Genomic DNA, 24,569 nt, shown 5'->3' on the forward strand with positions numbered 1-24,569 from the left:
GCTTTTACCAACAGGCCAAACTGATGCAGCATGGTTTTACAGCATAAATCTTAAGGTCAAAAGGACTAGATCCCAACTTTGGCTTCCCTTATTGCACCTGTAACATTTAGCAGGTTGCTTACCCTACCTGGGCCTCAGTTCCCACACTTCAGTAAAATGAAATAACTGTGTGTTGTTCACAGTGCTAAGGATAGTCCATCATAGAAATGTAAATGGAGTGCCTGGATGGCTCAGCAGTTGAGCATCTGCCTTCAGCTCAGGTCATGATCCTGGGGTCTTGGGATCGAGTCCCGCATCGGGCTCCCTGCATGGAGCCTGCTTCTCCCTCTGCCTATGTCTCTGCCTCTCTGTATCTCATGAATAAAAACAACAACAACAACAAAAAAAAACCGTAAATGATTGTTTAGTATTTACTTCAAAACTAGTGCAATTGTAACGTGTTTGCAAAAACAAAACAAAACAAAATCCCAAACTCAATGATGAATGGACTTTGTACACTATATCTGGAAGCATTATTCAACATTAAAAAATTAATTTTTGAAGAAGGGTACACAATTGTAAAAGCGGTCCATGTTTACTAGGATTTACCATCAAAATACCGTGTTACCATAGGCACATCACTTGACCTTTCTGGTTCTTACCCACTCTTCTGTAAGATCTTCCTGCCAGAAGAGGACTGAACCTTATCATTGCTTAAGGCCCCTTCCAGCTTCAGGATCTGTGTGATTCACCAAGACACTACAAATTTAACTCTTTTACTCATTTACTTCTTTTAGAAGTGAGAACAAGGGAAAAGAAAAGGAAAAGAAAAAAATGGTGTGTTTAAAGCACTTCCTGGGGATCCCTGGGTGGCTCAGCAGTTTAGCGCCTGCCTTTGGCCCCAGGGCGCGATGGGGGCGGGTTCCGGGATCAAGTCCCACATTGGGCTCCCAGCATGGAGCCTGCTTCTCGCTCTGCCTGTGTTCCCGCCTCTCTTTCTGTGTCTCTCATGATTAAAATAAATAAAATATTTTAAAATATAAAAATAAAGCATTTCCAATCAAAAAGAAATAGATTATGGATAAAATACTCAAAAGCTGGGGTCAGCCTGACCAAAGCGTAAATGTTTAATAAAAATGGTTAACCCATCCATCCTGGGTCCAGCATTTATTTATAACAAGAAAAATGCAAGAAAAAAAATCAATAAACAGAGGATCTTCCTCCTACAAAGCACGATGGTCAAGAAGAGTTTAGCCAAAACATTTCAGGGCGTCTAAGATAAGTAAGTGGTCCACAGCTCCCAAAGCAAGTCAAAACCACGACTTAAAAAGAGGGGAACATCTACGGAACACGTACAACCCCAAACTCCTAAGGGTCGAGAGGAGCAATTTTGCAGAGCCGCTTTACATACAACTTAGGTATCACTTCACTAGCTCCACACAGCAGGGAGAGGGGAAAGGACTTAAGATCGGGGTCACATGGCCACTAAAAGACCGTAAATAACAGGTCTTGAACTACTTCAATACTTAACTATACCTCCAGAAGCTGGCGGCTTTAAAACCTAAATAAAAACCAATCCGTAAAGAGCAGGGCACAAACCGCCCAATACCCACCACTAAGCCCCCCCGTTGACCTGCAGGCTCTCCGCTGCGAGACGGCTTCTTCGGCCAGCACACACCTAGGCTTCAGCTCGGCGGGAGGCCGGGATGGAAGAGGTCACCGGGCGAGCGCGTCCCGCAGGAGGCGCGGGCTGGCATCCGGATAACGGCGCCCGGCGTTCCCAGGCTTTTAAGACGACCGAGCGGCCCTCTGCCCTGAAAGCAGACCCTGTCGGCCGGGCCGCTTGGCTTCGCGGCCTCGCGGCCTCGCTGCCCCGCGGCCGCCGCCCGCCGCCCACCGCCCGCCGCCGGGCCCGCGGGCCGCCGAGGGGCCGGACGGACCAGCGCCGGCCGCGGCGTTCCGGTGCGCGCGCGCGTCCCAGCCAATCGCGTGCTCGCCCGCCCCCCGCGGCCGCGGCGAGGCTGGCGCTGGGAAGAGGAAGAAGAACATTCGCCCTCCTCCTACCAGCGCGCGGGCGGCGGCGGCGGCGGCACCGGGGTCACGAACTCTGACCTTTCACTGACAAAAACAATAACAAACCCCCCCTTCCCCGCGACCCCGGCGGCGCCCCCGGGCCCGCCCCCGCCGCCCCCGCTCCCACCGCGGCGTCTCGTCTCTCGCCTGCTGCCCCGAGAGCCCGCGGCCCCGGGGCTCCCGCCATCCGCCAACGCCGGGAGCCCGGCCTCCCCGCGCCCTGCCCTCCGCGTCGGGGGCCGCCCGCCGCAGACACGGGACCTGCTCCGAGGCCGCTTTGGCGCCAAATCCAGAGGTAAAATTGAAAAGGGGCCGGGGCGGGCTCGGGCCGGCGGCGGAGGGGGCGGGCCTGGCGCGCGGACATGGAGCCGCCGCGACGGCGGCTGAACCCGACCCTTTTACCTTTGCCACGGGGCGGCGGCGGCGGCGGCGGCGGCGCCGGACGCTTTGCATAGTGGGCCGGGCCGCTCCCCTCCCCTCCCCGCCCGCGGCCGGGCGAAGCGAGCGGGCTCCCCCTGACCGGCCCGGCCGGCGCGAGGGTGGGGGCGGAGGGGGAATGGCCGCGGCCCCGCCTCACAGTTGGCCCTCCGCCAGCGCCGCCATTTTGTTCGCGATGGAGATGGCTCCGGCTGGGCCGGGCTCCCCTCCTCCTCCCTTTCATCCTCCTCCTCCCTGCAGTCCCTCCTTCCCTAGTTCCCCGGCTCCTCGCCCCGCCGCTTCCCGCCCGCCGTTGGGGACCGCCGCGGCCCAACCGCCGTTTTTCCTGAAGGGAGGGTGGAGGAAGAGGGAGGCGGGTGCGGGGCGCGACTTCGTGAGCGAAGGCTGGTCCGGCCAATCGGCGCCCGGATAGGAGGGCTGGGGCCTGCGGCTCCGCCCCCCGACGCTCTGTTGATTGGCTGGGGCGAGTGGGGGCGGCCCCCGCGGGGCGCGGGAGCCCTTGCGGGGCGGGAGCAGAGGCCGCGGCGCGGCGTGAGGCCGGGGCGGCGGGGGCGGGGCCGGGGCCGGGGGCGGGGCGCGCGGGGGCGCGGCCTGGGTTAGGAGTCTGGGGCGCGCGGGGAGGCGGCGAGGGGCCGGGCGGCTTCCCCAGGTCTGGAGCGCGTACAGGGCGAACCCTGTAGAACAATAGTGATAAAGGTGATGAAGCGTCTTGAGTCCTCGGCGCTGCCTCGTGGGAAGGGCTTTTCGGAACCTGGACACCCCGCAGGGCTCCTCCCCGTGTTGTCGGCATGGCTGCGGGCGAATCCCTTCCGAGGCTCAATTTCCTGGACTGTAGGATGGGGGGAATGGTGGTGGTGCTTGCCAGGCCCGGACCTCCCTTCTCAAGATCGTTTGAGGGGCTCTGCTCGGAAAATGGAGTCCAGGCTACTTTGTGATCCTCAAAGTAACGGAGAAACGGTGTTCCTGTGGAGAAGGGTGTAGAGCCGCCGACACTGGAAGGCTTAAGGGTGTTGAGGGCTTGGCAGGACAGAGAGAGATTTGGAGGTAATTCTCGTTCGGCGATTGAATAAACGCATGTTTGCCTAGTTTGCGGCCGTGGAGGACACATGCCGGGAACCACCGAGACAAAGCCTCTGCCTTCCCAGGACTGGGGGTTGGGCGGGTCGACGTTAAAGGGTGAAGCGGAGTGATGCGTTCAAGGCCTGAGGAGACTGATTTAGATTGGGTGTGAGGGGGGTCCCTGAGGTGGTGAGGTTTGAACGGAGGGAACCCCAGGAAGGAAGACGTTTCCTGGGGAGAGCGCGCAGCCGGGGTGGGGTGAGGGCCGCCGAGGGAGCGAGCGTCCGAGCGTCGGCAGTGACTGACCACAGGCCAGTTGTGGTAGGGAGAGGCTGGAACTCCTTCACTGACCTTTTGCCGTAATCCCGCGCTGCCTACTCCAGGCTAACGTCTGTGAAGTATGACCGAGGTAATGGAGGAAAAAACCTTCAATTTAACAACAAAAAAGTAGAGAGAAATATAGCCATCAAATGAATTCCTGAAGGATACATGACGGGGGGGGGGGGGGGGAGGGGGGAGGGGAACGGGAAGCCTCAGAAAATCACTTTACTTCTAGATTCAAATTTTTTGTTTGTCCTTTATATCCATCTTTAATTCATAAAATATTTGCCAAACCCCACCAATACCCCTGGCACTAGGTGACTAAGACACTGATCCGCGTCCTCAGTTACATGGATGTGGTTTTATACCTGAGTTCTGTTCTCCACTCCCCCCATATGTACATATACACACGCATGTGTACACACAAAATGTTTTAGGCAGAAGCTAAATAATGTTGTGGTTAACAATGTCAACATTTACCAGCCGTGTGGCTTTGGATAATTTTCTTAACTTTTTTGAACCTCAGTTGCTTTCATCTGGACAGCAATAGAACCTTTTTTCTGGAATTGAGGATTAAATGAGTTAATGTAAATAAAGAGCTTAGAAAATTGCCAGGTGTATACTCATGATTGGAGTTGTCATTAGCTGTCTGGTAAAGACACTGGACTAGTTAAGTGATGTAAACGGTGAAATTTTTAGGCAGTGTGGCATAGGGACAAAACACTGGATTAAAACACTGAGGTTCTAGTTTTAGCTCTTCTGCTTTTGGCTTGTCCCTTGGCATCCAGGCCAAAAGTTTATTTAGAAAACAACATAGTGGAAGTAAATAGTGCTAATGAAAGTAACGGGTGTTTCATAATTTACAGAATTCCTTTACAGGCTTTATATTATTCAAGCCCCACTCGAACCCATGTTACAGTACAGGCCGTTTTCCTGCTTCCTATTTTAAGAGCTTTCTAAAGCTTATCATTTTCTTATCCCTGTACCCCTAGCTGCCTGTACTCTAAACAGAATGGCTAGCTTCTACTTCCCTGAGGGTGTGACTTATCTTTACCCCTGGCCCTTTCTCAGGCTCTTCTTCCCTTGGCCTGACCTTTCCCCCACAAGCCTCCCCCCATACTCTAGTCCTACGGCTCTCAACTCAAGCATCACTTCCTCAGGGAAGCCCTCTCTGAAGCCTGTTTGCCTAGATCAGATTCTTTTACCTTACATCGTGTTCTTTTTCCTTGTAAGTTTTTTTTCACTTTTTAATTACACTCCATTACGTGATTGATTGATGTCTGTTCTCTTTACAATACTATAAGCTTTGAGAGAGCAGGAGTCATTTCACTCATTTTATTTCAAGCACTTAGTAGAGCAGAGTGTCTGATACTATTAAGTGAATGAATTGTCGGTAACTTATATTACTGTTTACTAAGTTGCTGCTCTTTAATGGTGCCTTTTTTGTGGGCTTGCTTGGCAATTCAGATAGCAGTGTCAGCAATAAAATGTCTGTTTCAGTATTTGGATGAATTTAGAAATTAATCCCTCACAGATCTGGCTCTGCCTGGAGATGTAAATAGGAATAAAATAACTCTGATTAATTCCTTTTTACCCACTTATATGATGATTTGTGTGTGTTTTTTTTAAAGATATAGAGATAATTTAACAATTGAATTATAAATTAAATCTAGTTCATATGGAACTCATTTATAAATAACCCAAATATCGTGTCATTTTAAGGGAAGAAACAAAACACCTATGTAATTTTCTTGAAATTAAAATTGCTGGTGTTTGTTTCTCTATTACAGAAGATCAAAGAACAGAAGACTTTAGTGGGTTTGCAAGGAGTTGGGAGTTGAAAGAATATTTTAAATGTTTATATTTCCAATGATAAATTGATTCATGCAGTGGAGTTACTGAAAATCACCTTTTTTTATAAAAAATATATTTTTAATTTATTTATGATAGTCATAGAGAGAGAGAGAGGCAGAGACACAGGCAGAGGGGGAAGCAGGCTCCATGCACCGGGAGCCCAATGTGGGATTCGATCCTGGGTCTCCAGGATCACGCCCTGGGCCAAAGGCAGGCGCCAAACCGCTGCGCCACCCACCCAGGGATCCCTGAAAATCACCTTTTAATTGGTTTACCAAGGTTAAAAGCAGATTTTTGCAAAGCATGTCTCAAGCTTCTGGAAAGTCTGGTAAATGGGACATTTTTGTAACATTTTTATTTAATTCTTTATTTTTGGATGTTTCTTTTCTGTCCCATTCAAGGATTTTTTTGGCGTTAATTGTTCAGTTTAACACTTGATTCCTTGAACCAATTACTCAGGGTAAGCAAAGAACTGATAGTTTAATGAAAAAGCTATATATCATTAAATTATTTATTGCCTTGAACGGTTGTATTTATGATCATTTTGAAGTTTTGCTGGAACATGCCTTCATAGAAAGGAGAAAAACCCTATGTAATGACCCTATGTAATATCACCTTCACTGTATGAAGACTTGTGGGAAGTTTTAAGATTTGTTTCCAAGAAATCAAGTGACAGTGCAGCATCTGTTCTGTTCCAGAACCTTCAGTGGGTAACCTTTGAGAGACTTATACATTCCCCACTTGTAATAGAAGGAGGGATGAGCCAACACTGAGATTGGGACCAGGAGTAGGGGCCAGTTGTCCAAATGACTTAGAGAATAAAGTAGGTGGGCCTGTGTAGAATAGTTCCCTCTCAGTCATAGCACTAAATCACTGGCCTCATGTATCTGGCTGAGTGTGATGTCTGGAGGGCTCTCATTTAGTATTTTTATTTTTTGAGTTCTCTTACCTAGGTGCTAAATGCCTCTTTAGTCCCAAAACACCTACTAAAGCAGATACTGGTCCCCTTTAATCAATACCACTTACGAAGAATGTGTAAAGGAATTCGTCTTAGAGCTCATCAAGCCCAGCCTCACACCTGATGCAAAGCTCCCCAGCCAGAATTAGTTCATCTCATTTTACTTCATTGCTGGTTGTTAGGAGCTTAAATAATGTTTGATTGATTGATTGATTGATTTTTATAATTCCCTCCCATCCTGCCGTCCCGTCCCCACATCCCTTGTCATACTGCTGCCACCTGCTTCCCATGCTCTCTTCAGTGCCCTGAGTGCTAGAGAGTTTTAAGCAGCAGGAGCTCTGGGCCAAATGGCAGGACTGCTTGGGAACAGCAATTCAGCTAGAATAGCTTTTAATGATGATGACAGGGACTGGACAGAGAAGATGAATGCCCATATCAACGCACTGGCATAGGGCACTGTTAGGACAGTATGAGCAGATTCATGCCCCTGGCATCTGAGAGTCTTAGACTAGAAGGACAGGAGGTGAATTAAGATGGGGAAGGAATAGGCTAGCTCAGACACTCAACTATCCTTTCTTGATGTGCCCCCAGACTCCTATAATGATGAAAGCCAACCTCAGGGGCAGAGTGTAATGTCTAGAGTCAATAAAAATTATCTCTTCCACTAGAAGAGGCTTGAAGTTTTAATAGGTAAAACTTATTTCTTAACTATTGACAGTAACCCCAAAGATTCTGATTCCTGGAAATGTTAATATTGTTGTAGAGAGAAGTTTCATTTCAAGCATAAACAAGTATATCACTCTCTCCTGTTTGGATTAGTAATATGAGAGGTGTTGGGGCCTAGAAAATGGCGTGAATACTACTGAAGGTTAGCAAGAGAAATGAGAGGCTTGTGAGAATAGACTCAAACTTGAAGCATTCATGGTTTTACTGGAGCCACCTATTTGCCTTTGTTACTATTACTTTTTAAGATTTTATTTATTTATTTTAGAGGGAGATTGTGGTCATGCACAGATGCACATGACCCAGGGAAAGGAAGAGGAGCAAAGGAAGAGAGACAAACAGACTCTGTGCTGAGCGCAGAGCCCAATATGGGGCTCCATTCTAGGACCCTAAGATCATGACCTGAGCCGAAACCAAGCACTCAGCCGGCTGAGCCATGCCAGCACCCCCACCTTAATTGCTCTATTGTCATCCATGTATTGATAGAAGCTATGCAGAAAAAAAAACAATAGTTTCTTACCTGGCTGCTCACACCTGCAATCTTAAGAACTCCAATTACTGCCTGCCTCTGTGTGTCGAGCAGGTCTTGGCTGAGAAAGATAACAATGATAGGATGACTCTTGAGAAGACACACAATGCCAGCAGGCCTCATGATGCATTTGCCCCAGTAGTATTTATTGAACTTGAATTATTGTATAATTTATGAAACATTTCAGAAATGTCATTTGTATTGTCCTCATTTTTTTTCTCTCCCCCTGCTCCACTGTTTCTGCAATAATGCATCTTTTTTTCTAGATTAAGTGAATAGCCTGGAATTCTTGAAAAATCACCTTTCACCAAGGTTAAAAGCATATATTGCAAAGTATATGCCAGCACTTGGCTGAAAAGACTGGTAATTAGAGTATATTCTAATACTCTAGAACTCAGGGGGTTCCTGAATGGCTCACTCTTGATCTCTGCTCAGGTCTTGATCTTAGGGTCGTCAGTTCAAGCCCCATGTTGGGCTCCATGCTGGGTATAAAACCTACTTTAAAAAAAAGAGAGAATATATTACTTGAATTATTTAATGCATATTTTTGAAATTTTAAATTTATAACATTTCTTAAGGAAAATACAGTTTTTTTTAAATAGGAAAATTTTGAAATATAGAAGAAATGGCATTGCATCAAAAGGCATGTACAAGAAAGTGCATCATAGGAGCATTAGGTGTGAGCACTCTAAACTAGAAGCAATCTGAATGTTCATCAGCTATAGAATGGGTAAATAAATTATGGCAAAGTCATATAATGGAATACTATACAACAATGAGAATGGATTAACTGTTCATGTTTATCACAAAAATAATGAGCAGAAGAAAACAGACACAAAAAATGTATTAGAGCTCACAAACGAGCAAAACTAATCCAAGATTTAAGAAACGGGGGGAAGTAAATGACAATGATGGGATAACAAAGGAAACTTAGGGTGCTGGTAATGTTTTCTGATGTGAATGGTTTGTATATGTGTGTTCACTTGGTGTAAATTCACTGGGCTGTTTAATTTATGATTTGTGCACTTTTTACTTGCAATTGTGCTTTAGTAAAAATTTTTACTTCGAGGTGGCAAAGCTATCCTCATTATTTTAATCAATGTAGTTGTTAAGAAGGTAAAATTTTAAGAGAAAAGTGTGTTCAAGTTCCAAAAGAACTATTATGTTACTACCTGAGTTGAGCTAGGTCATAAATTTTGGTGAGCTATCCTGAACATAAATCACATATTTTGGAATTAGTGGTTATATAAAGGAGTTATTAAGTGATCTAGCTTATTGATATAAGCAGTTTGTTCTCTTAGGTAATTAACTGGTCTGTCACTTTTTAAAATTCGCTCCTCTTGACTTCTGTTTTCTGGGAAACTATTTTGAAGGAAACTGTGGTAGAGAGGGGATATTGTGATTTTAGAGGCAGAGGCCTTAAAATCTTGAGTCTATCTCTTACTAACTGGATGACTTGAAACAAGTTGATTAAAAGTCTGTTTTTTTTCTGTCAATATTGGTGGAGCTTATAATACTGAGACAGTATGTTAAGGATTAAATGATACCTACTTTGATGTAAGACACATAGTAGATGCTCAGGAAATCTATCCTGCTTTCCTTCTTCCTTCTATCCATGATTCAGATCGTTCAGACTAAGAGTGCATATCACCTTTACACTTGGACTCTTGGTAAGGGAGGAAATCACCCACAGTGTACATGATTTTTTAGGGACAGTCTCATACAGAAAATTGTAGTGCTGCTCCCATACAATAGGAACTCCATATAGGTGAGAATCACTTCTCTTCCGCACTGTTCATTCATTCCTCACCTCACTTCCCCAGCACCATCACACATACACCATTGCTATGCCTTTCTTACAGTCTAGATTTGTAACATGAAAGAGATAGGTTTCCTGTGGAGGGTAGAAGTCATCTGGCCCAGAAGCTGAATAATCCTTGAGTCTAAATAATGTTGGGGTTTCTGATAAAAGGTTATATATCTGGGGACTCTTGGGTGGCTCAGTGGTATTAGACATCTGGCTCCTGGTTTTGGCTCAGGTCGTGATCTGAGTCTTGACATGGAGCCAGTATTGGGCTCCCCCCTTAGTGTGGAGTCTGCTTGAGACTCTCCTTCTACCTCTGCCCTCTCCCCCTCCCCATACACACTCACTCTCTCACTCTCAATCTTTTTTTTTTAAAGGATGTATATCTGAACTTGAGGCATCCCTGTGAGCATTTTTTCTGTCAGTGAACATTTATTTACATTATACTCAAATTGCCACTTGATTACCACTTCCTGATTTCAAGTCTTGATATAGGATTTCAAGTCTTCACCTATGTATTTCTTATTTTTTAATTCTCTCTTAGGCAATCCAGATTCTTCAATTTTTATTTTCCCGTGAATATAAAAAGACTTCTGACAATCACAGCATAATAAAACTTAAACTGAATACCTTGTACCTATCAAGAAATTCTATACCCAGTAGTATTTTGCAAATACTTATTGCCTTCTTTTTTAATATTTGTGAGATTTATCCTAATTCAAGCCTTTCATTTTGCCCAGTTGAATAATTTAATAATGAATTACAAGTGTTATGTGAGCATATTTTATGTATGGGTCTTACATCAAAATATGACACCTATTCCTAGTTATAATACACATTATTCAGTTTGAATTTTTGCATTCAGATTTCTTTGAGAAAGTAAAAGTGTCACCATTTCCTTATACCAATGGTAGCTACCATGTATTTGTTGCATGTCTACTCTGCACCAGGCACGCTGTTAGGCTCTTGACATACATATTTAAGATCTGATCTTAAACTTTCACAATAAACTCATGCAATACGGTATCAGATCAACTTAGTGTCAGAGCCTCAAAAACCCAGTATATTTGTTTAAGTGGGAAAATATCAAGACGAGCTATTTTGAATGTTATATTATCATGGGCCACACGCTACATAAATATGGATGATGTGAATCAGTTACTGTGCCGGGCCCGCAAGCTCACTCATTCCTGTCAGTGAAGACAGTTTCCTTGTCCCGGGACTTGTTTATTGTTATTTGAGACCCTGGCTCATAAACCTGCACCTGTGGAGGGTGTAGCTGGTCCATCCTGGCAACTGATCTGGCAATTCAGGTGTTCCAGTCAAAGCACAGTCTTCACTACAGTGGGTTCTGTAGCCTGCTTGACTAAAAAAATCTCGGTTGCTAGATTTGGTCAGCTGTATTCTTTTTGTGACCCCAGAAGAGTTGATTCAGAGTCACCATTGTATTCTCCATTTTTTTTTTTTTTTGTTAAAAGAGTGATATTGCTCTACATGTATTTGAAAGGATTTATATTCTAAAACCTACCACTGCAGAAGGCCAGTCGATAATAGTTTTACTTCCATTGTTCTGTGTTCTGTACCACAGTTTTATATGTCGTGCCCTGTGGTTATTAGTGTGCTGTACAAGAAAAACTCACTGTTCTAGTTAAGTGTAGGACCCTGCGTTCATTCCTAGTCTTTCTTGCCACCACTTTCTAACTGCCTTCCCACATACAGTCTCTCCTTTTCCATCCCTACACTGCTGCCCAAAGGGATTTTTTGAAGATCCAGATGTGATCGCTTCATTTCTCTGACAAACCTCTGGTGGTTTTCCAATGTCAACTCTTATCAGGCTCTCTCCGCCCCTGACCTTTCCAGCAGTTCCCCATCTGATGGTCTGCTGCTCTTCACATTTGCCATTTCCTTCATAGCCGGTTTGTATGAGCTGTGCCCTCTGCTTAGAACTCTCTCCCTATCATCCTGTTCTTTGCTTGCTAAATTTCCATTCTTTCTTCAAGGCCCAGTCTAAGTAGCTCCTCTCTTATGAAACTCGATGGCTCCCACAGGCAGAGGGAGAAGCTTTTACCTTTGGGCATTCATTGTAATATTTACATTGCATAGTTTTTACAGATCCCTTCTTACTTTCTTCAGGGACAAGGGTTTTCTCCTCCTCCTCTTTTTTCTTATTTTTTTTTAAGATTTTATTTATTTATTCATGAGAGACAGAGAGAGAGAGAGAGGCAAAGACAACAGGGAGAGGGAGAAGCAGGCTCCATGCAGGGAGCCCGACATGGGACTCAATCCCAGGCCTCCAGGATCAGGCCCTGGGCTGAAGGCAGCACTAAACCACTGAGCCACCGGGGCTGCCCCTTTTTCTTATCCTTCTTGCTATAGTATTAATTCTCAGTTCATTGCCTAGTTCACAGCAATTGCTTTTAAAGGTTTGATGGTCTTGAATTTCATTAGTTTAAAACCATCATAGGAAAATACTCTGTCGCAGGTTTTTTTTTACTTAAGATACTTGGTTTTCTAGCTCTTTTGGCAATGAATCAGTCTCTTTTCAGAAGCATTATTGTGCATGTGGGCAGTCTTCAAGGGTTAAGGAGCTGAGTGCGTCAAGCGCCAGCTTTTGAAGACCTCAGGTTTCTGTACCAAGTGCTACTTTAGTACTTTGTCCACGGTGGTTATTCCTACAGTCCCTGGAGTATAGTAACCACTCAGTAAGTGTTCTTGTCAGTATTATGCTTACTATCAGCTCCACCAGCCAAGAATTGTTAATGCTTTGTCCAGTTTATACTATCAAAACAATAGATTGTTCTTTTTTCATATCAAGTGCAAAATTATATTGTGCTAGTCAATATGGTTTTTCAAGCTACATGTGGATACCACTGACTATCCCCTGGAGCTTCTCATTCTAGGGAGACACCCCTAATTGACAACCAGTGCCCAGTACCCTTTCCAAAACTCTCTACCCTTCCTTCTCACTGTGATCTTTCTGTCTCTAGGACTGCCTATGGCTGCGGTAGCAGTAAGAGAAGCTCTCAGGTGAGAGTCTTATTACCCTCTGACATTATCTTTTTTTTTTCCCTTGGTGCACTTGGTGAGTTAAATGTTTTCCCTCACTTCTCTTATATTTTAATATCCTGGAAGAAGAAGCCTCTGTCTTTCTAATTTATATGTGAGGATAGAATATGGTTTGTGACAACATATTTCAAAAATTATGAAATGGAAAATAATTTTCTGAAATAACTCTCTCGTACCTGCTCTCATTGGATTTAAATCTTTATTGAAAGCACTTGCTTTTCATAGTTTCTCTTTCATTTTCTCTCCCCACTCTTATTCTCACTCTTTGTTTCTGCTTGTTTTTCCAGAAGGTGCACATTTCTCCTTGTTCATTTTTAAGCAGCTTCGAAAGCTGCTGTTGATGATGCCTGAAGTTGCTTTGGAGGGAGAAAGCCAACAGTGAGATCAAGAATTGTAAGAATTCAAATATGTAAAGAAAGGTTGCTGCTCTGGTGTTGAGTGCTTGAGATGGTCCAGGAAGTTGGAGTGTGGAGAAGAGAGCAAGGGGGGCCACTTGCCCTAACAATGAGCACAACTGTTCTTGTAAAGCAGCAGTAATCAGATAATGGTAGTAGCATGGAGAAAGAGAAGTAGAACAGTAGTGGAACAGAATAGAGAACTTAAAATTGTAGCTACACATACATGGAAGCCTGAAATAGGGCAGAGGTGGCAATACAGATTAGTAGGGAAAAGGATAGATTGTTCAGAAATGGTGCTGGAAAATTGATTATCCACACAGGAAGAAAATTAATTGGATCCTTATTCCTCATCAAACTCAAGAATCAATTTGCACATAGACCAAGGCCTTAAATGTGAGAGACAGGGACAAAACTCTTAAACATGCATAAAAAATAATTAAAATTATACTTAAGACCCTGAGGTAGGACAGGATTTTCATAAATAAAACATAAAAGTGCAACTTTATTTTATTTATTTATTCATGAGAGACACAGAGAGAGAGGCAGAGACATAGGCAGAGGGAGAAGCTCCATGCAGGGAGCCTGATGTGGGACTTGATCCTGGGTCTCCAGGATCACGCCCTGGGCTGAAGGCGGTGTTAAACCGCTGAGCCAACCGGGCTGCCCTATACCTTTCTAGTATTATTTTATTTCTATACTATTCAATATTTCCCTAAGAATATTTTTATGATATTAAGATTCATATATTTTTTTACAGCAAACTGCAGTTAATGACAGCAACAGAAATGCTAACATTACTTAAAAGTGATATAATTAAAAGTTGCAGCTGCGTGTTTAGATTTTATTTCTTAATATAAAATATATATTGGCTGTCTACCCATTTGATTTCTTAGTTCTTGTTTACTGTTTTGAGAAAAAAGATTAGAACTCTAGACTTTTAGCATGGAATAATTGTTTTTAATCTGTCAGTAAACTTTTCTGGTATCTATGAAGTGATACTTTTTTTCTTCCATTTCTGTTAGTTGGAACCAAACTGTAACTGGGGAAAAGACCAGAATGGTTTTTTGAATCACTGACACTGGTGATCTGGAATCATTGTAGCAAGTGATACAGTACATGCTCTTAAAAGATTTCGACTCCTTGGAGGCAGGGGCCAGTTCTTTTATATTTATCAATCACAGTTTCATGCCTCCATTTCTCCCTCACTGCCATTTTGGCAATAAAATAATTGAAAGGGGAATTATGTAAATAGATATGGCTATCTAATTGTAGATAGAATAATTGAAAAGTTACCAGTGAAAAAGTTTCATAGAGATCAGTGCTTTTAAGTGTAATACTTTAGGTAAGAACTACAGGAAAGTGTTTTGTAAAATTTCACTGTCTAGTTTATGATTGAAGAAGGGCCAAGCAACTGTGTATGCATTTGTGTATATTACACACTTGGTAGTACTATTAGTTTTTACATGTTTGCTGGAAATAAATTATACCAGAACTTTTTTTCTCGTATTCACCAGAACTTTTTTTCTTGTATTCACCTATGCCGTCAGTAATAAAGTCTTTCTGATTTGTCCAGGAACTAAGTCCAAAGTGGAATCCCTTTATCCTGGATTCTTTGTGGAAGAGTTATTGGAAGGGGATTAGGGATTATTCAGTGAAGCTGTGTATTTAGATCTGAAGAGACACGGAATCTGTTGCATTAAGAGTGCTTGCATTCAAGAGATCCTCACCCAGGAAACTAGTACACTTTTGGGGTTTTAGATGATTTTTAAAAATTTTTACAAACGATGACACTATTTCTTCTATTAATAGCTGAATTATCTGGTTTTCTAATTTAATGAGGACTTCAAAATATAAATTGATAAATTTATGGATTCCATGTTTTTAGCCCACTTTAGTAAAGCAGTCTACTTATTTTCTTGATTAGTGCTGGTGTTTGCCTTTCAACCTATGAGTGAGGTGTGATAGCACCTGGGCAGGGTGTTGCCTCTCACATTGCTACTGGTAACAGTAGTATAGTTGGTGATAGCAATCTAGTGCTCTGGATCTAACATTGATCTCACACCTTTCTCAGATAGCCACCTTCTCTTCCAGCATACTGTGACAGGGAGCTATCCAAAAAGGTGTGATTCCCACCTCCCTGAGAGGTGAACCAAGCTGTTACAACCCATGAGACCTGGTAATTAAAGTTCCAAAGTCATCTTTATCTGTTTACCAGGGGAAGTCTTGTTTCCAAATTGAAATGTTTCTGCTAATTAATTTTGGTACCTGTAATTGAAGAATCTGGTGCAGCATATCCAGATATGCGTGGCCTTGTAGCTGTGTCTTCAATAGAGGGCAAAATCTGCACAGCAGTACCAAAGATGAATTTTGATTTCTGATATTTTTCAAGTAGCCTGGTTTCTCCCCACCTGATAGAAGTTGCTGCATCTTTCCAAACAGGTTCTCTAATGATCTTGCTTCACCATGGCTACAAATATGGAGGGGCTGGTTCAGCACAGAGTGGGGACCCAGCAGGTGGCTGAGGTGAGTGACAGGGGCTAGCACAATAGCTGGCACCCTTGCTTTTGAAAGGAAAAGTAAATCAGTGTGCTCTGTTGTTTGAAAATAGTCCCAATGAAGTCAGCATGTCATCCAAATCCAAAGCAGGATGCTGCCATTGAAGAAAAAATAAAAATGACAAGAACATTTACTCCTAATGTTTCTTTGCACGAGTAGGGTGGCGTAGCTGCATACAGTAAGGCAACGTTTAACAATTTCACCTTGGGATGTATGGGTGGCTCAGTCAGTTAAGCGTCGGTCTTTGGCTCAGATCATAATACCAGGGTCCTGGGATCAAGCCCTGCTTTGGGTTCCTTGCTCATTGGTGAGCCTGCTTCTCCCTCTCTCTCCCTCTGTTCTTTCTCTCTCTCAAATAAATAAAAACCTTTTAAAAATCTTTTTTAAAAATAGATGAAACTATAAATGTTCACCTTAAATGATTATAGTTTTAACTCCAAGGCTCTTAGTTTCTTGCACATTTGATACTTTGTTAATACTGTGGCATGGTGGAAAGCCCAGTTCTGTGCATTTTGCAGTTATTATTGACCAACTACCTTGTGCTAGTGATTTGAGTAGGTATTGAGAAATCTGGAGGTAAATGAGCCATTGGACCTCCTTTAGTGACCTCAGCCTGTTTAAGGAGTAATTATAAATCAGGGTGAGAAATAAAACTCCATGTGAGGAATGTAATCCTAGAGAGTGTTTTGAATATCAAGCATTTGTCAGACAGACCCAAAGCAGTGGGATGAGGAACTCTGCAGCTGATGCTGGGGAGGGCACCCTAAGTCAGAAACCTATGTAAAGTCGAAAGAAAAAAGGCAAAAAAGGTCAGTCATACATAGCTAGTATGTTCAGGCACCTTGAGGTGTAAAGGAAGAAATTAAGACCAGATCTTTTCACTCCATCCTGGGCCGATGCAAGGGCTGTATTCTTCACAAGAACCACATGAAGTTGGTATGATCATTATTCCCATTTTATAGGTGAGGAAACCAAGACTCAAAGACAGAAGTAATTGGTCACGGGTACACCTAGTTCGATTTCACTTCTTCCAAAGTTCCTCCAATAAATCTTGCATCATACTGTAACCAGGAACGATTAGAAGCATTCACTTTTGTACTTTTGAACCAGTACTTGTATTTCTAAGGCAAAAATGCAAATTTACCCAAAAAAGTGAGCATTTAAAGAAAGAATTTAAAAAGATAAGAACATAACATGCCAGTTTTTTTTTTTAAGATTTTATTTATGAGAGACATACAGAGAGAGAGAGAGAGAGATGGTGGGGGGCAGGGGGTGCAGAGACACAGGCAGGAAGAGCAGGCTTCATGCAAGGAGCCCGATGTGGGACCCGATCCTGGGACTCCAGGATCACGCCCTGGGCCAAAGGCAGGCTCCAAACCGCTGAGCCACTCAGGGATCCCAACATGCCAGTTTAAACCAATAAAAGTCGTGAGCAGATTTTCCAAATTTTGGGTCAACCATTAATTTTAAAGCAATAGTTTAACTAATCACCTCCTTCCCCCAGCAAATAATCATATTTTTGAAAGGGTTTTCAGAGCTGTGAAAGTATTAAGTTTAAGGTGCTTGTGTTTATGTGTTTCTTTAGTTTGTGGTAGGAATAATTACCTTGGAAATTATTGTTGGTTAGGGTTATTTTTCATTTGATACAGTTTTCAGTTGAAGCTAACTTGGGAACTGATGTATCACTGCCCTAAGAGGTCCTCATTAATTCTTTAGAAGAGATTAGTATAGGAACTTCTTGTAGTAATCTATAGTAATTTATAGGTTAATCTAAGTTTGTATATGCAGTCAGAAAGTTAGCTAGCTAAAATTTTCTGCCAAATTATCTTATTTCGTTCAGGAAATGGGATATCACATATTAACTTAGTGTATGTTATTGTTTCCCATGACAAGTGCATTTTTAGAAGACTGTTGTTAACTGTTGTTAACTATAGTTTCCCATGACGAGTGCATTTTTAGAAGACTTCCAAAATAATAGAAGGCATTCTTAATTAGGAGTGTAAAAGTAACCTTATTTAAATATTCCCTAGATTTCCTTGCTTTTAATTCAAGGGATAAGTGTATGTTCTTTAAAATTCTTGTTTTTTTTTTTTTTTGTAATTTTGAGTTTAGTAAACTATATATAATAACTACATATGTAATATTAAATGGGCTACAAGAGTAAGAGAGCCTGCAGTTCATCACTTCAATGCTCAGTAGTAATTGAATGGGAATGAAGTATCTTAATTGAGGAGTTATTAACAGTCACTTTTTGGATAGTTGTTTATTCAATCAGCAGACAGTGAAGGAACACACCCGTTCTCTGCCTGTCTACCAGTGAGGGCACACAGGTAAATAACAGGCCAGGGTGTCTGCTTACCAAGAGCTCTTAATCAAGGAGGTCAAGCATGAGACAGGCCATGGCAGAGGAGAGGATACACAAAGACAGGCAGGCTTTCCATAGTAGAAAAGAAGATCTGCAGGGACCAACAGATTGGGATTTTTTTTTTTTTTTTTAAGATTTTATTTGAGAGAGAAAATGAACAAGAGAGAGAGCAAAAGCAGGGGCTGGAGCAGAGAGAGAACCAGAACCCTGGGATCATGACCTTAGTGGAATGAAGGCAGACACTTAACCAACTGAGCCCCCAAGCACCCCCAGATTGGAATTTAAATTCAGGCCCTGCCATATGCTATCTGGGTGACCACCTTGCTCCTCAGTTTCCTCATCTAGAAAATGGGAGTAATAATAGTTAACTTGTCTATCTTATGGCATTGTGAGAAGTCATGGAATTAAAAATGTATAAGGAGCTTTAGTAGGTACCATGCTTTTGCTCCATGAATGAGATAAAGCAACAATGTCAATCGTATAAATGATTTTCTCTCAGGTCCCCAGATCAACTTTTTTCTCTCTAGACCAGATTAGTCATAAATACTAAGGTAAACTACGAAAGTCAGATAATACAAAGTAACAACTTGATGTCTTATGATGTTCTCAAATTTATTCGATTATTCAGAGAGGCAGTTTAATATAGTGGTCAAGAGTATAGAGTCAGATAGCCTAGATTTGAATCCTGGCCCTGCCACCTGCAAATTGTGTGACCTCTCTGTTTTCTGGAATTGTTTATGAAGAATTAGTGTTAATTCTTTTTTAAATATGTGGAGAATTCAGCAGTGAAGCCATCTGGACTTGGGCTTTTCTTTGACGATAGTTTTTTGGTTACTAATTCAGTCTTTTTCACTTGTTATAGGTCTATTTATATTATTTGTTTACTCTTAGGTTAGTAGTTTGTGTCTTTTTGAGAATTTACTCATTTCATCTAAGTGATGATATGTTGGCATACAATTATGTACAGAATTCCTTTATAATCCTTTTTATTTCTCTAAATTCAGTAGCAATTTCTTTTCATTCATTTCTGATTCTAGTAATTTTTAATCTTTCTTGATCAGCCTAGCTTAAGGTATGTCAGTTTGTTGATCTTTTCAAAGAACCACTTTTTGGTTTCATTGATTTTTCTCAATTGTTTTTGAATTGTCCATTCATTAATTTCCACTCTAAGTAAAACTAATGAAATACCATTTTGCACCCACTAGAATGACTAGAAATAAAAAGTCAGGTAGCAAGTGTTGGTGAGGATGTGGAAAACTGGAAACTTCCTACATTGCTGATGGGAATGTGAAATGATACAGCCACTTTAGAAAACAGTCTGGCTGTTCCTCTAAAAGTTAAACATAGGGACACCTGGGTGGCTTGGCGGTTAAGCGTCTGCCTTCAGCTCAGGGCATGATCCTGGAGTCCTGGGATCAAGTCCTACATCAGGCTCTGTACATAGAGCCTGCTTCTCCATCTGCCTATGTCTCTCTCTCTCTCTCATGAATAAATAAATAAAATCTAAAAAAAAAAAAAGTTAAACATAGAGTTACCACATGACTCAGCAATTCCATTCTTAGGTATACTGTTGACCCTTGAATAACACTGAGGTTGGGGTGCCAACTACCGTACAACCAAAAATCTGTGTATAACTTTGACTCCCCAGAACTTAACTACTAATAACCTACTATTGACTGGAAGTCTACCAACAACATAAACAGTTAACATATTTTTTATATGTATTAAATACTGTATGTTTACAATAGTGCCGGAGTTTGTCTCTCTCTCTCTCTCTTTTTTTTTTTTTTCAGTATTTCTAGGCTATGCATTTCATCTCTGAGTTTTTTCAAATTGTCACAAATCTCCAAAAACTTTGCCAAAGTATTTATAGAAAATAATCTGTGCACAAGTGAACCATGCAGTTCAAACCTATATTGGGTCATCTATATACCCAAGAGAAATGAAAACATGTCCACACAAAAACTTATGCACGAGTATTTATAGCAGTGTTATTAAAAGTGGCCAAAAGGTAGAAACAGCCAACATCTATCACCTGACAAATGGTAACAAAGTATGTTGTATACATAGAATATTATTCAACCATAAAAAGTAATGAGGTACTGACTAATGTTACAGCATGGGTGAACCTTGACATTATACTAAGGAAGAAGCCAGTCACAAAACACCACAAAGTATATTATTCCATTCATATGAAATGTCCAGAATAGAGAAATCTACAGAAATGGAATCTAGATTAGTGGTCGGTTAGGGCTTTGTATTGGAGGTGATACCTAAAGAGATTTCTTTTTGAGGTAATGAAATGTTCTAAAATTGAGTGTGGTGATCTTTGCATATGTCTGTGAATATGCTAAAAACTACTTAATTGTATACTTTACATGTGTAGATTTTATGGTAGGTGACTTATATCTCAATAAAACTGTTTTTAGGGGTGCCTGGGTGTTTCAGTCAGTTAAGCGTCTGCCTTTGTCTCAGATCTGGAATCAAGCCCAGCATCAGGCTCCCTGCTTAGTGGGGAATCTGCTTCTCCCTCTCCCTCTCCCTCCCCAATCCCTACTTGTGCTCTCTCTTTCTCAAATAAATAAATTAAATCTTTTAAAAATTATAATAAAAATAAAACTCTTTGGGGCACCTGAGTGGCTCATTTGGTTAAGCAGCTGCCTTTAGCTCTGATCATGACCCCAGGGTCCTGGGATTGAGCCCTGAGTTGGGCTTACTGCTCAGTGGGGAGCCTGCTTCTCCCTTTGCTGCTCCCCCTGCTTGTGCTCTCCCTCTGTCAAATACATAAAATCTTTAAAAAAAATAAAACTTAAAAAAAAATCATGCATAAGCAACCAGATGCCACTGCCAAAATTAGAAAGTATTTTCCAAGATAAAAGAATAAAAAGAAATTGGGGGGGGGGGCAGAAACCTAAGGGGTGTGTGACAAGTTTCACTTACTAATTAGAATTACGTACTTTCCAAAATAGTAAAGGAAGATTTACATACACAATAAACTATGCATTAAAAAATACATATATACGGTTTGATTCCAATTTTATAAAATATTTATACCAAATATTTCCATGTACTGTGATACTACAGTGTGTCAAGTATTATGCTAAGCTTGTCATCTCATTCAATAGTTCCATTAACACTACAAGGGAAGTATGACCTACCTTCCTTCCTTCCTTCCTTCCTTCCTTCCTTCCTCCCTTCCTCCCTTCCTCCCTTCCTCCCTTCCTCCCTTCCTCCCTTCCTCCTTCCCTTCTCTCTCCCTACTTCCCTACTTCCCTTCCTCAAAAAGGGGCAGAGACACAGGCAGGAGAAGCAGGCTCCCTGCAAAGGTGGGGGGAGGGAACGACTTGATCTCAGAACCCTGGAATCATGCCCCAAGCTGAAGGCAGACAGATGCTCAACCACTGAGCCACCCAGGTGTCCCACTTTCCCCACTTTAAATAAGAGGAAACTGAGAGGTAGAAAGATGGGATTATTTTGCCAGGTTTCAAACCCGTATGTAAGTGACATTCGAACCCAGGCCTTTAATTACTGTCCAGTAAGTTCATTTTTTTAAAATATCCTAAATACTAGCAGTGTTTTTAGTTTTCCAGGTTATAGGCAATTGTCTTTATACTTTATTTTCCAAGTTTAAATTGTAACTCTCTTATTTAAACAGTTCAACATAATTATTGATTCCATGATCAGAGTGTCAGAAGGGTGGCTAAATTCAAGCTTCTGCAAAATCTTTGTACTATGGAGTTGACTATGAAACCTGATAAAGAATAATATGGTTAATTTTTAAGGTTGATTGATTGATTGATTGATTGATTTTAGAGAGAGATAAGGAGAGGGGAGGAGCAGAGGAAGAGAGACAAGCAGACTCCATGCTGAGTGCAGAGCCCAACTTGTAGCAACCCTAGGATGACCTGAGCCGATATCAAAGAGTCAGACACTCAGTCAACTGAGCCATTCAGGCACCCTTGATATGGTTAATTTTTTTAAAGGAATAGTTGACAGTTGAGAATTTGTAATTTTAGGAGTGGAAAATTGAATCATATCTAACAGTAGCATTAGTTTTATTTTTCATATATTGAATAAATGGAGTTTTGAAAGGGCTTCAGTATTTTCTAAGCATTTAAGATTTCCTTCTATAGCTGGAAATATAAAACACAGAGACTCTGTATTTCTTCATATTGCCTACATATAATAAAGACACTTTTTAACTCAATGTTTTGAGCCAGAGAAATTTAGGAGTTAACTTGCTGGAGCATTTTGAGTTACTTACTGGTTGGCAGAAAGAGACCATTCATGCACCCAAACTGTAAGTTGAGTGTGTTTACGCAGTGGAAGGGAGGTGGTTTCACAGATCTTGGCAAGGTTTTTCCTGGGCCCCCGGCTGTCTCAGGGGCTCTCAGAGGCCATCAGATGCTCTTTGAATAGGAAGGTCCTGTCACCACAGGACAGCCAAATTCCTACGACCCCATTATTTCTTTTTATCAGCAGGGCTTGCATCACCATTGGAGAAAACAACACTTCCATGTAAGGAAATGTTTAAAAACACATAGCTCTCCCAGTTATTGAATAAAACTCTGTATTGGCAAAGCTACACCCTCAAGTAGGAAAAGCAAAGTCATTGCTCAGGTTTCAAGTTTCCAGTGTCCTCAAAAGACCAACTCATTACATTAAATTCTGTTATTCTTGCATCTTACAAACGGGACATTTAAGGTTTAATTTTCATGTCAACATGTAGTACATATACATAGATTTGAAAGTTGGCCAACACTAAGTTCAGCTTGAAATAGGAAACAGCAGGTTCCTGAACCACCTCTACCCCTTCCTAACCCTAAATCTCCCTCTCTCAATTTGATTTCTTCTGGTATTTAACTCCTTATTTCTAAAAATAGGCTTTCCCTGCCCTTTTTTTGTGTTTTTTTTAAATCAGTGTTAGACATTGTCCTTTGTGAGAAGTTTTTCTGTTCTGTGTTGTAGTAAAATATCAAACTCATCATTATAACCATTTTTTAGTGTCCAGTTCTGTGGTATTTAAGTTCACATTCACATTATTCTGCAACCCTCACCCCCATCCATCTCCAGAACTTTATCTTCACAGAAGATAAAGAAGATAAAAGATATCTTCACAGAAGATAAAAATTATCTTTTTTTTTTTAGAGATTTTAATTATTCATGAGAAACAGAGAGAGAGAGAGGGGCAGAGACACAGGCAGAGGAAGAAGCAGGCATCCTGCTAGGAGCCTGATGTGGGACTCGATCCTGGGTCCCAGGAACACCCCCTGAGCTGAAGGCAGACGCTCAACCACTGAGCCACCTAGGTGTCTCATCTTCCTTTTTTAAAAAGGCTGAAAAATACTCCATTGTGTATGTATATTACATTTTGTTTATCAGTTCATCCGTCCTTGAACACTTGGATTGCATCCACCTCTAGGCTACTATGAATCATGCAGCAATGAATATGTGTGTACAAATACCTCTTCAAATCCATGATTTCAGTTTTGGTGGGTACATACCCAGAAGTGGCATTGCTGGATCATATGGTAATTCTCTGTTTAATTTGTTGAAGAACCACCATACTCTTTTCCTTAACAGCTGCACCATTTTGTATTTCTATACAGTGCACAGGTTCCAATCTCTCCCCATTCTCCCAAACACTTGGTATTTTCTGCTTTCTTTTTTATAATTGCCATCCTAATGAGTATGAAATGGTATTTCATTTTGGTTTTGATTTACATATCCCAAATAATCAGTGATGTTGAAGTTTTCATGTGGTTATTGGCCGTTTGTATATCAGCTTTAGAGATCCTCTTTATTCAAGACCTTTGCCCATTTTTTAATGGAGTTGTTTTGTTCTTATTAATTGTAGGAGTTCTTTTTTTTTTTTTTTTTTTTTTTTAAGATTTTATTCATTCATGAGAGACCCAGAGAGAGAGAGGCAGAGACATAGGCAGAGGGAGAAGCAGGGTCCCTGCAGGGAGCCTGATTTGGGACTTGATCCTAAGACCTTGAGATCACACTCTGAGCCAAAGGCAGATGCTCAACCACTGAGCCACCCAGGTGCCCCATTGTAGTAATTCTTTACATATTCTGAGTAATAAAACTCATCAGAGATAAGCTTTACAGATAGTTTCTCCCATTCTTGAGTTGTGTTTTCACTCTCTTGGTAGTGCCCTTTGATGCAAAAAAAAGCTTTTAGTTTTGATGAGGTTCAGCTTTATCCATTTTTTTTCTTTTGTTGCCTGTGCCTTTGGTGTTTTATCCATGATATTGTTGCCGAATTCAGTGTCCTGCTTTTCCCCTATTTTTACTAAGAGTTCCATAGTTTTGGCTCTTCTAAGGTTATGATCCATTTGTATATGGAATAATGTAAGGGTTCAACTTGATTCTTCCATTAGTGGATATCCAATTTTCTTGGCACCATTTGTTGAAAAAAACTGTCCTTTCCCCCCATTGAA

The 24,569-nt window shown here is 41.7% G+C and overlaps 1 protein-coding gene across 4 annotated transcripts in view; it reads left to right on the forward strand.

Moving 5' to 3' along the window:
- Positions 1-2,035: 2,035 nt before the first annotated feature.
- NR2C2 (nuclear receptor subfamily 2 group C member 2) overlaps positions 2,036-24,569 on the forward strand; it is a 98,325-nt gene continuing 75,791 nt past the window's right edge. Inside the window, exons 1-3 of one of the 4 annotated variants that reach the window (XM_055343316.1) lie at positions 2,036-2,347; positions 12,726-12,765; positions 15,642-15,725. In XM_055343316.1, the coding sequence (XP_055199291.1) occupies positions 15,666-15,725 (60 nt within the window). In that variant the 5' untranslated portion in view covers positions 2,036-2,347; positions 12,726-12,765; positions 15,642-15,665. Of the gene's footprint in view, positions 2,348-3,207; positions 3,535-12,725; positions 12,766-15,641; positions 15,726-24,569 lie in introns of those variants that run through there. The other 3 variants (XM_055343315.1, XM_055343317.1, XM_055343318.1) reach the window with 3 other exon arrangements.

The sequence above is a fragment of the Nyctereutes procyonoides genome, unplaced genomic scaffold (genome assembly GCF_905146905.1).
Source record: "Nyctereutes procyonoides isolate TBG_1078 unplaced genomic scaffold, NYPRO_anot_genome, whole genome shotgun sequence".
NCBI lineage: Eukaryota > Metazoa > Chordata > Mammalia > Carnivora > Canidae > Nyctereutes > Nyctereutes procyonoides.